This window comes from Pseudophryne corroboree, chromosome 4 (assembly GCF_028390025.1).
Source record: "Pseudophryne corroboree isolate aPseCor3 chromosome 4, aPseCor3.hap2, whole genome shotgun sequence".
In the NCBI taxonomy this organism is placed as follows: domain Eukaryota; kingdom Metazoa; phylum Chordata; class Amphibia; order Anura; family Myobatrachidae; genus Pseudophryne; species Pseudophryne corroboree.
In genome coordinates, this window is record NC_086447.1 from 93,283,934 (window position 1) to 93,296,904 (window position 12,971).

The following is a 12,971-nucleotide window of genomic DNA, read 5'->3' on the forward strand; positions in this document are numbered from 1 at the left end:
TCCAAAAAAGTGTCATGGGTAGTGGTGTTGGTTGAATCTACAACTGGAGGATAGTCTCCCTGGTAGCTGCAGAAACCACCAGGGGTAATTTACAACCTCCCACAGAGGCCCTGGTACCCTGTGGTAAAATGGCAAAAATGGCCCATACCGCAGTCACTATAAAATAGTTGACCAAACAAAATGCCAGCCCATAGGCAGTGATACAAATGCGCCCCATGAGAACAACATTTTAATCGTCACCCTCATCTTTATGTATGATCGTCTTGCACTGGTTTTATTATGTAGTGTTATAAATTTCAGGCAATCTGTGTTCAGAGAATGCTTTTATGAAATAAACTTTTTGGTGGTTAAAAATCGTCTGAAAGAATTCAGTTTCATTCTAAAGATACTGATGTAGACCTGGAGCAAAAGGTAACGGCTGAGGCCAAGTTTCATATACAGGTTGAGTCTCCCTTATCCAAAATGATTGGGACCAGAGGTATTTTGGATATGGGATTTTTCTGTATTTTGGAATAATTACATACCATAATGAGATATCATGGTGATGGGACCTAAATCTAAGCACATAATGCATTTATGTTTCATATACACCTTATACACACAGCCTGCAGGTCATTATAGCCAATATTTTTTATAACTTTGTGCATTAAACAAAGTGTGTCTACATTCACACAATTCATTTATATTTCATATACACCTTATACACACAGCCTGAAGGTCATTTAATACAATATTTTTAATAACTTTGTGTATTAAACAAAGTTTGTGTACATTGAGCCATCAAAAAACAAAGGTTTCACTATCTCACTCTCACTCAAAAAAGTCTGTATTTTGGAATATTCCGTATTTCGGAATATTTGGATATGGGATACTCAACCTGTATTACATTTTTGCCCCACAGAAATAAACAAATATGCAACATTTACATTCCGGATGAGGGACTTGAGGCACAAAAGTTTTTAAGTCACTAAACCTAGAATACTAGTTACAACCACTTTGGTATCTCATGGTTTGGGTAGGTTCGATCAATCACAACAGGGGTGCTTCCTCTTTCTTCCTTGACAGAGAGGTGAAGGCAACCCAACCACAGATCCAAGAATTAGAAAATAAAAAAATACACTTCCCAATTGACTCCTGACCTGGGCCACTGTCCCCATTTACTACATTTTTGAAGCTTGACTGCGGGAACATTTATTACCAGTTATTTATATAGGGGGTCATTCCGAGTTGTTCGCTCGTTATTTTTTTATCGCAACGGAGCGATTAGTCGCGAATGCGCATGCGCAATGTCCGCAGTGCGACTGCGCCAAGTAAATTTGCTATGCAGTTAGGAATTTTACTCACGGTTTTTTCTTCGTTCTGGTGATCGTAATGTGATTGACAGGAAGTGGGTGTTTCTGGGCGGAAACTGGCCGTTTTATGGGTGTGTGCGAAAAAACGCTACAGTTTCTGGGAAAAACGCGGGAGTGGCTGAAGAAACGGAGGAGTGTCTGGGCGAATGCTGGGTGTGTTTGTGACGTCAAACCAGGAACGACAAGCACTGAACTGATCGCAGATGCCGAGTAAGTCTGGAGCTACTCAGAAACTGCTAAGAGGTGTGTGGTCGCAATTTTGAGAATCTTTCGTTCGCAATTTTAAGAAGTTAAGATTCACTCCCAGTAGGCGGCGGCTTAGCGTGTGTAAAGCTGCTAAAAGCAGCTTGCGAGCGAACAACTTGGAATGAGGGCCATAGTGCAGCACTTTACAGAGAATATTTGCTCATTCACATCAGTCCCTGCCCCAGTGGAGCTTACAATCTATATTCCCTACCACATGTACACACATTCACACTTGGGTTAATTTTGTTGGGATCCAATTAACCTACCAGTTTAATTTAGGATTGTGGGAGGAAACCAGAGTACCCGGAGGAAACCCACACAAGTACAGGGAGCATATACAAACTCCACATACTTGGGGTCATGGGGCCTAATTCAGACCTGATCGCTAGGGTGCGTTTTTTACATCCCTGCGATCAGGTAGTCGCCGCCTACAGGAGAGGGGGAAATCGCTGTGCAGGGGTGCGATCTCTGCACAGCCCAGGACTTACTCTTCCAGTGCGATGATCGGGGCCGGAGCTGACGTCAGAAACCCTCCCTTTAAACGCCTGGTCCCTCCTGCATTTCTCTGGACACTCCTTAAAAACGGTCAGTTGCCACCCACAGACGGCCTCTTCCAGTCAGTCACCTCGCGATCGCCCGTGCGATCGATTTTCTTGCATATCCCGCCGATCCCCGTTGCTGCGGACCGACGTGCCTGTGCTTTGCGGTGCATATGCATGTGCAGTTCAGACCTGATTGCAGGCTGTACGAAAACGCAGTCTAGCATTCAGGTCTGAATTAAGCCCATGGTGAGAATCGAACACATGACCTCAGTGCTGCGAAGCAGTAATGCTAACCATTACACATCCGTACTGCCCAGAACATTCACTATCTTCAGATGGCGTTTGTTCCCGCACTCATGCTGCTTACTTATTGGACGTAGTCCCAATTGCAAAGAGGGATCCGAACTGCTTGGCTCCTTAGATCGTGCATGCATGAACCCAAGTTCATTCATGTGCAGTAGCACTGCTGAGCCGCTGGGACAGCAGATTTTCAGATCAGCTGTTTCTGCGCCGGAGCAATGATAAATCTGTTGTGAATTAAAATTTTAATTATGAGGAGCCGCCCAGCCCGATAATAAGCATTATGAATAGGCCTCTAAAAATAATAACGGTTGGCAGCCAGTGAGACAGTAAGTTACACTTCCATCCACCAGTAATGAAAGCCTAGATGCCATCAAACGGTGCCAAACTGAGGGCCACATGGGCCTGTACTAGCAGAAGAGGATCAGGGGCCCGGCCCTGTGAGAAGCGGGGGCGGTAGAGCTATGTGGGAGCAGCGCGTGTGATGTGCAGGCATGTATACCCTCTACACCAAGCATGTCAAACTCATGGCATGGCTGCTCTACACTATCAGCCCCAATATCTCACTAAATACAAAGGAAAAGGGCAAAATTGTATTATTTTTGTGAGGGAAAATAGAGATACAATTTTAATTCTTATGCTTCATGGCCGACATGTCATGATGATGGGCCTATTTTTATGTGGAGGCCTGGAACTGTAGTTCCATCTGCCCCATTGTTAATCATTCTGACCTTGGTAGTACAGGGAATATGAAAGGCCACCCGACAGTGCAGTAATATACACACATAACATAAATGTCCTTTCATTGATCCTGTCTGTGGCTGCAATGCCCATCAGCTGTAGACATTGCTTCTATCTGTCCTGGACAGATTTTAATTTGGCCTAAAATGTATCAATAAAAAAAATATATATATATATTTTCAAGGGTTGGAGACACTTGGGGGGTGAGAAAGACCGGGAATGAAACGGAGAAAGACCATATGCTGCTGCCCAAAGATGCTGTACTTAGTCTGGAGTCTGATTCTGACAGTGTCACACCGCCCACACTTAAATAAAGTTATAAGGTTTAAAAAAATAAAAAAAAAGACTGAGCGCTGATTGGCTGTTGCTGGAACGCACGGTGTCGCGTTAGTGTGACGTACGAAGAAGCGCCTGTCAGCGCTACTGTTCCTGGAGGATGTTTAGGAAACCGAACCGCAATCTGCGTGTGCGAAGAGCAGCAGCGGCCAGCGATGAGGAAGCGGGAGAGGAGGAAGAGGAGGAGGTGCACAACCTGGCAAAGGTCTCACGGAGGGCCGTAGGACGCGGTCTGACCTGCGGGAGTAAGAGGTGGAAGGAAGCGGCAGAGACCTCGTCCAGTGAGGGGGAGCAGCCGGAGGATAATGCTTCGGATGACGGCATTACTGCGGAGCCCGACCGGCTATACCTGGCTGTAGCCCCAGCCAACAAGCTCAGCTTCACCGTGGAGAGGGAAGGTGAGAACGGTCTGCCCAGTACCCAATTAGCTACCTTCCTGTCCACTGTATCTACCTTCCTGTCCACTGTATCTACCTTCCTGTCCACTGTATCTACCTTCCTGTCCACTGTATCTACCTTCCTGTCCACTGTATTTACCTGTAGCTACCTACCTGTCCACTGTATCTACCTGTAGCTATCTACCTGTCCACTGTAGCTACCTACTTGGCCTACGTACCCATTTGTCCTCTGTACCTATCTATCTACCCACCCGTACCCATCTACCTGTTGCTTGTACCCACCTACCTGTTGCATGTACCCACCCATATTCACAGCCTTTGCCATGAAGTTCAAAATTAAGCTCAGGTGCATCCTTTACCACTGATCATCCTTGAGATGTTCCTACAGCTTAATTGGAGTCCACCTGTGGTAAATTCAGTTGACTGGACATATGGAAAGGCACACACCTGTCTGTATAAGGTCCCACACTTGACAGTGCATGTCTGAGCACAAACCAATCATGAAGTCAAAGGAATTGTCTGTAGACCTCTGAGACAGGATTGTCTTGAGGCACAAATATGGGGTAGTGAACAGAAAAACATCTGCTGCTTTGAAGGTTCCAATGAGCACAGTGGCCTCCATCATCCATAAATGGAAGAAGATCGGAACCACCAGGACTCTTCCTAGAGTTGGCCGGCCGTCTAAACTGAGCAATCGGGGGAGAAGGGCCCTAGTCATGGAGGTAACCAAGAACCCGATGGTCACTCTGTCAGAGCTACAGCATTCCTCTGTGGAGAGAGGGGAACCTTCCAGAAGGACAACCATCTCTGCAGCAATCCACCAATCATGCCTGTATGGTAGAGTGGCCAGACGGAAGCCACTCCTTAGTAAAAAGCACATGGCAGCCCGCCTGGAGTTCACCAAAATGCACCTGAAGGACTCTGACCATGAGAAACAAAATTCTCTGGTCTGATGAGACAAAGATTGAACTCTTTGAGGTGAATGCCAGGCATCATGTTTGGAGGAAACCAGGCACCGCTCATCACCAGGCCAATACCATCTCTACAGTGAAGCATGGTGGTGGCAGCATCATGCTGTAGGGATGTTTTTCAGCGGCAGGAACTGGGAGACTAGTCAGGATAGAGTGAAAGATGAATGTAGCAATGTACAGAGACATCCTGGATGAAAACCTGCTCCAGAGCGCTCTTGACCTCAGACTGGAGCGACTGTACATCTTTCAGCTGGACAACGACCCTAAGCACACAGCCAAGATATCAAAGGAGTGGCTTCAGGACAACTCTGTGAAGTCCTTGAGTGGCCCAGCCAGAGCCCCGACTTCAATCCGATTGAACATCTCCCTGGAGAGATCTGAAAATGGCTGTGCACCGACGCTTCCCATCCAACATGATGGAGCTTGAGAGGTGCTGCAAAGAGGAATGGGCGAAACTGCCCAAAGATAGGTGTGCCATGCTTGTGGCATCATATTCAAAAAGACTTGAGGCTGTAATTGCTGCCAAAAGTACATCAACAAAGTATTGAGCAAAGGCTGTGAATACTTATGTACATGTGATTTCTTATTTTTTATTTTTAATAAATTTGCAAAAATCTAAAAAAAACTTTTTTTCACGTTGTCATTATGGGGTATTGTGTGTAGAATTTTGAGGACAAAAATCAGTTTATTCCATTTTGGAAAAAGGCTGTAACATAACAAAATGTGGAAAAAGTGAAGCGCTGTGAATACTTTCAGAGTGCACTGTATGTCCTGGCATGGCTGTCTACCTGTCCTCTGTACCCAACTATATTCCCTGGCATATATACTTTCCTGTACTCTGTACCCAACTATGGGGGTCATTCCGAGTTGATCGCTAGCTGTTTTCGGTCGCAACGATTAGGTAAAAAAGCGGCACTTCTGCGCATGCGGCGCAGTACTTTCACAACAGCCGATGTAGTTTCACACAAGATCTAGCGACGCTTTTCAATCGCACTGCTGGCCGCAGAGTGATTGACAGGAAGTGGGTGTTTCTGGGTGGTAACTGACCGTTTTCAGGGAGTGTGTGTAAAAATGCAGGCGTGTCCGATACAAACGCGGGCGCGTGCCTGGGGAAACGCAGGCGTGGCTGGCCGAACGCAGGGCGTGTACGTCACGTCAAAACAGGAACTAAACAGTCTGCAGTGATCGCAAGCTAGGAATAAGTCTGGAGCTGCTCAGAAACTGCACAATCCTTTTTTTTTTTTTTTTTTTTTTGTAGCAGTGCTGCGATTCTTTCGTTCGCACTTCTGCTATGCTAAGATACACTCCCAGAGGGCGGCGGCTTAGCGTTTGCACGGCTGCTAAAAGCAGCTAGCGAGCGAACAACTCTGAATGAGGGCCTATATGCCCTGGCATATATACTATCCTGTCCTCTGTGCCTAACTATATGGCCTGGTGTGACTACCTATATGTCCACTGTACCTCACTATATGCTTTGGCATTACTGCCTACCTGTCCTCTGTCATTCTCTGTCTTGGCATATCTACATACCTGTCCTCAGTTTGACCTGTACCTACAAAACATACGTGGCCGCTCTGTGACTACCTGTCTTGGAATGTCTGCATACCTGTCCTCTGTGTGACTACCTATGTGACCTAGAACACAGCACTAGGATATGGCATTCTTACTGCACATGCAACCCTCTCATGATAACGTTTGGGAAATGTAGCCCATTGGCTAAATGGCTAATGCCACCTAAAGATGGAATTCTCTCTGAGACACCACAGCATGTATCGTTCCTGTTTTGGGAATGCTTCATTTTAGCTGGAGTCTTCTGAAAACAGACTAATGTCAATAAATAGGCTCCTTTTACAGTGAAATATTATATATAGACAGTACTTCTGATTAAATAAATGTGTTAATGACTTGGTACTCTTCACTTATGAATCACTTTAGGTGAAGAGGTGTCCTTTAAGATCAGGAAGCCAGCTGTAAATGCTGTGGTATTTAAAGTGCAGAGGAAGGCAGAAGATATTGACCATGCAAGCAAGCCACGGGACATCGGTAAGGATTTGCAACTAGTGACGCAATCAGATTAATTGCATTTAAAAATAAAAGAACAACATTATTGATTTGATTGGTTTCTCAGCTAGGCCTGATCACATTTATTCTGAATGATCCTAATCATTTTACAGTTTGTTAAAATGTAATTACATGGAACACTTTCTTTTTTTACCAGGGGTCCAAGTAATCTGCGTGGAATGTGATTTATAAAGTATTACGTGCTAAATGGTAAAAATAACCCCAGAATGTACTGTAAATTCACATCTACAGATGGAGCCATCTTTATCTTGGCCTTTAATAGGATTAATTGTGCCAGGGCAGTCGGACTTAATCCCCTGCTGTATTGTTCTCTCTGTATTGTATTGCATCGCATCTGAGAACAATAGATGAAAGGCTTATGCTAATAAACCATGGTGCGACTAGACACAGCATAGAAGTCAAGATGATCATGGCTCCATCTGTATATGAGTAATACGGGCAAACATTCGCTGCAGACTGCAGCTCTGCTAATAAGTTAACTCTGTGTTTAAATCCTCCATCGCACTTAGTAGTAAAAATGGCGCAGATATGGAGTTTTCTTTTTAAATGATGTCGGATATTTTAATTTACTCCTTTTTTTTTTTTTTTTTTTTTTTTTTTAATGTTCTCACTGGCTGTTCCCCAAAATGTGTACATGTTTGTACAGATCACTTGTTACATAGGAGGCTGCAAGGCTGCTTCGTGTAGTAATGCCTAATAAATTTCATTGTTTTCTGGTAATGTAAATGGGAATGTAGGTGAGCAAAGTTATACAAAATATGATTATTGGCAATTTAAAGAAACAAAATCGTGATGACTGGTGTTTTCAAGAATAAAACGTCACGTTTATAGCATCTATATGTGCAACTACTTATGTAAAAGGATATGGGATTGATCAGAACACTGACCGCAGCATCCTGAAGGTAAGAATACAGGCAAGGGAATGGAAGTGTACTTAACTTTTCCCCCCATGCCCCCCTAACTCTCCTTTCCCGCAGCCTATCCCTATCCCTCCCCATGGCGTTCCTAAACCTTCCCCCGCAGCCTAAACTTGAGGCCCCGCAACACCCCCGCCCCCGTGGGGCTTACCTCTCTGGCGTTCCAGAAAACGCTTGTTCGGGATAATGGCAGTCGGGATTGTGATCCTAGACGGGCTGCCGGCGTCGCCATTCCGCGCAGTGTCTGAATTCCGGCATCAGTATTTTGACCGGATCCCATTGAATATAACAGATATTTGAAATTGTGTGAAATGTGGTTTTATTTTCCTGGTATGGCAAAGAAGATGATTAGTAACTGATAGAATGACAATTTAACTTTAAGGTTTGGGAGATGACAGCGGTTCAGCGTCGGAGCACAGTGAGAATGAAGACATTGATCGGTTAAAGAATGACGATTCTCCCTTCACTGAGGGCAGCAGTCCACCTACTTCTCCCCAGATGTTGTTGGCAGCTCAGTTGGAACAAGAACCATGGTATTTATTTCCTGTTCCTGACATGTTCTACTTATCTGACTTGATACAATTTATATAAAGAGTAGTTTAGTAAGCTCCACGGGGGCAGATACTGGTGTCAGTTACTAAAATGTTCTCTAGGAAATGCTGAGTAATCTGTATACATTGTATAGATAAAAAAGAGAGTTTACTACATTAGCGACTGTTAATGAATAAATCTAGGGGGTCTATTCATGAAGCAGTGAAAAGTGTGGAGAAGTCAGCCAGTACAGAAGTTGTCCATGGCAACCAACCAGCATTGAAGTAACATTTATCATTTGCATACTATACAATTGTACGAAGCACCTGATTGGTTGCCATGGGCAACTTCTTCACAAGCTCACTTCTCCACGGTCTCCACTGCTTCGGAAATAGACTCCATAATCTGTAAAGTGTCTGTGCAGGGACAAAACAGAAGCGTATAGTATACATGGTAATACTTACATTTATGGCTAAAGCTGGCCAACAAGTGTCTGATCCAAGGTCTATTCAATGAACGGCCAAATCCGACTGTCTGGTTTGGCCGTTCCCGGTGTCCTGTCCTGCTGCTGCTGACAGCGACTGCTAGGTGAGCTCACAGCGGCGGCAGCGGGGAGCTGGGGGTGAGGCAGTGCCGGGAGTGAGGAGCCTGGCCGGGGAGACTCCCTGCTCAATTCCAATGTTTTTTAAAGTCGGATTGAGACTGTCGGAAAGGGGGCCCCGTTTCCGGCAGAAGCACGCGATTGGCGCCTTTTCCGCCGATCCATATGTTTTCCGACAAGTCGGGAATTCATGACTTGTTGGAAAAAAAGTGGCCACATTGAATAGGTCGTAACCCCTTCCGACAGAAATCTGTCGGAAGCTTCCGTCTATATGGCCCAGAGCAGTTAAGATGACCATTTTAGCGGCTTTGAACAATACTGCCCAGACGTTGCTCGGTGAACCCAAAATTGGCAGAACTGCAAACATTGTATATCCTAGAGCAGGGGTGGCCAAACAGTCGATCGCGATCGACTGGTCGATCGCGGACATGCGACCAGTCGATCGCGATCCTCCGCCCAGCCACCTGAAGCCGCGCCTCTTCTGCCTGCCGCCCTGCCCCTCTGTCTGGTCTCCGGCAGTGACAGTGGAGTGTATGGCTCAAATCAGGTGCCGGTTCGTTAGCCAATGAGAGCTCGCGGACCGGCGCCTGATTTGAGACATACACGCTGGCTGCCGTCACCGCCGGAGATCAGACTGAAAAGCAGGGCGGCAGGCAGGAGAAGTGCGCGCTGCGCTCACCACACAGTAACGGTGAGCTCTACTATGGGGGCATATCTGGCATTGTGGGCACATGGCTCAGTGGAGGCATATCTGGCAATGTGGGTCATATGTGGCACTGTGGGGGCATATCTGGCTCTGCGGGCACATGGCACTGTGGGGGCATATCTGGCACTGTGGGCACATGGCACTGTGGGGGCATATCTATAATCTGGCACTGTGGGGTCATATCTGGCACTGTGGGGGCATATCTGGCACTGTGGGGGCATATCTATAATCTGGCACTGTGGGGGCATATCTAGCACTGTGGGGGCATATCTGTATCTGGCACTGTGGGGGCATATCTGTATCTGGCACTGTGGGCACATGGCACTGTGGGGGCATATCTGTAATCTGGCACTGTGGGAGCATATCTAGCACTGGGCACATGGCACTGTGGGGGCATATCTGTATCTGGCACTGTGGGGTCATATCTGGCATTGTGGGGGCATATCTGGCACTGTGGGCACATGGCACTGTGGGGGCATATCTATAATCTGGCACTGTGGGGGCATATCTAGCACTGTGGGCACATGGCACTGTGGGGGCATATCTGTATCTGGCACTGTGGGGGCATATCTGGCACTGTGGGCACATGGCACTGTGGGGGCATGTGTGTATCTGGCACTGTGGAAGCATATGTGTTTGAGGTTTTTACCTGTGGGGGCCAATGTGTTGTTTTGTGTGTGGCAGTCATTACACTCAATGCAGCAAGGCTACGTCCCTTTTTTTGTTATACCACGCCCACTTTTTGTTATACCACGCCCACTTTTTGTTATGCCATGCCCCTTTTTTTGCGCACGCGCTATTATTCCTCCTAGGTAGATCACAAATGCTTTTTAGCTTTCAAAGTAGATCGCCGACTCCAAAAGTCTGGCCACCCCTGTCCTAGAGTGTAACATTATGATAGTGTATGGGGTTTATTTACAAAATGGTGTTTCTCTATCGTCCTAGTGGATGCTGGGGTTCCTGAAAGGACCATGGGGGATAGCGGCTCCGCAGGAGACAGGGCACAAAAAGTAAAGCTTTTCCAGATCAGGTGGTGTGCACTGGCTCCTCCCCCTATGACCCTCCTCCAGACTCCAGTTAGATTTTTGTGCCCGGCCGAGAAGGGTGCAATCTAGGTGGCTCTCCTAAAGAGCTGCTTAGAGAAAGTTTAGCTTAGGTTTTTTATTTTACAGTGAGTCCTGCTGGCAACAGGATCACTGCAACGAGGGACTGAGGGGAGAAGAAGTGAACTCACCTGCGTGCAGGATGGATTGGCTTCTTGGCTACTGGACATTAGCTCCAGAGGGACGATCACAGGTACAGCCTGGATGGTCACCGGAGCCGCGCCGCCGGCCCCCTTGCAGATGCTGAAGTTAGAAGAGGTCCAGAATCGGCGGCTGAAGACTCTGACAGTCTTCTAAAGGTAGCGCACAGCACTGCAGCTGTGCGCCATTTTCCTCTCAGCACACTTCACACGCTGTCACTGAGGGTGCAGGGCGCTGGGGGGGGGCGCCCTGGGAGGCAAATGTAAACCTATATACTGGCTAAAAATACCTCACATATAGCCCCCAGAGGCTATATGGAGATATTTAACCCCTGCCAAACTTCACTAAAGAGCGGGAGACGAGCCCGCCGAAAAAGGGGCGGGGCCTATCTCCTCAGCACACAGCGCCATTTTTTCTCTCACAGAAAGGCTGGAGAGAAGGCTCCCAGGCTCTCCCCTGCACTGCACTACAGAAACAGGGTTTAAACAGAGAGGGGGGGCACAAATTGGCGATATAAATATATATATAAAGATGCTATTAGGGAGAAACACTTATATAAGGTTGTCCCTATGTAATTATAGCGTTTTTTGGTGTGTGCTGGCAAACTCTCCCTCTGTCTCTCCAAAGGGCTAGTGGGGTCCTGTCCTCTGTCAGAGCATTCCAGGTGTGTGTGCTGTGTGTCGGTACGTGTGTGTCGACATGTATGAGGACGATGCTGGAGGAGGCGGAGAAATTGCCTGTAATGGTGATGTCACTCTCTAGGGAGTCGACACCGGAATGGATGGCTTATTTAGGGAATTACGTGAGAATGTCAACACGCTGCAAGGTCGGTTGACGACATGAGACGGCCGACAAACAATTAGTAACGGTCCAGGCGTCTCAGAAACACCGTCAGGGTTTTTTTATAAAAAACGCCCATTTACCTCAGTCGGTCGACACAGACACGGACACTGAATCCAGTGTCGACGGTGAATAAACAAACGTATTCCTCATTAGGGCCACACGTTAAGGGCAATGAAGGAGCTGTTACATATTTCTGATACTACAAGTACCACAAAAAAGGGTATTATGTGGAAGTGAAAAAACTACCTGTAGTTTTTCCTGAATCAGATAAAATAAAATGAAGTGTGTGATGATGCGTGGGTTTACCCCGATAGCAAATATTGGCGTTATACCTTTTCCCGCCAGAAGTTAGGGCGCGTTGGGAAACACCCATTAGGGTGGATAAGGCGCTCACACGCTTATCAAGTGGCGTTACCGTCTCCAAATACGGCCGCCCTCAAGGAGCCAGCTGATAGGCAGCTGGAAAAATATCCTAAAAAGTATATACACACAGACGGTGGTTATACTGCGACCAGCGATCGCCATCAGCCTGGAGATGCAGTGCTGGGTTGGCTTGGTCGAATTCCCTGACTAAAAATATTTTATTGATATAGAGCATTTAATAGGATGCATTCTATATATATGTATGCGAGATGCACAGAGGGATATTTGCACTCTGGCATCAAGATAAGTGCGTTGTCCATATCTCCCAGAAGATGTCATGGACACGACAGTGGTCAGGTGATACAGATCCCATACGGCACATGGAAGTATTGCCGTATAAAGGGAAGGAGTTATTTGGGGTCGGTCCGTCGGACCTGGGGGCCACGGCCACAGCTGGGAAATCCAACCTTTTTACCCCAAGTTACATCTCAGCAGAAAAAGACACTGTCTTTTCAGCCTCAATCCTTCCGTTCCCATGTGGGCAAGCGGGCAAAAGGCCAGTCATATCTGCCCAGACATAGAGGAAAGGGAAGTAGACTGCAGCAGGCAGCCCCTTCCCAGGAAAAGAAGCCCTCCACCAGTGGGGGGGTAGTCTCAAGAGTCTCAGCGCGCAGTGGGATCACTCGCAAGTTGACCCCTAGATCATACAAGTATTATCCCAGGGGTACAGATTGGAGAGTCGAGACATTTTTTCCTCGCAGGTTCCTGAAGCCTGCTTTACCAACGGCTCCCTCCGAC

The 12,971-nt window shown here is 46.8% G+C and overlaps 1 protein-coding gene across 2 annotated transcripts in view; it reads left to right on the forward strand.

Annotated features, from left to right (window-relative positions):
- Nucleotides 1-3,546: 3,546 nt before the first annotated feature.
- GCFC2 (GC-rich sequence DNA-binding factor 2) overlaps nt 3,547-12,971 on the forward strand; it is a 59,820-nt gene continuing 50,395 nt past the window's right edge. The window contains exons 1-3 of one of the 2 annotated variants that reach the window (XM_063915265.1): nt 3,547-3,915; nt 6,822-6,929; nt 8,268-8,418. In XM_063915265.1, coding sequence (XP_063771335.1) covers nt 3,618-3,915; nt 6,822-6,929; nt 8,268-8,418 — 557 coding nt within the window. In that variant the 5' untranslated portion in view covers nt 3,547-3,617. Of the gene's footprint in view, nt 3,916-6,821; nt 6,930-8,267; nt 8,419-12,971 lie in introns of those variants that run through there. The other variant, XM_063915266.1, reaches the window with a different exon arrangement.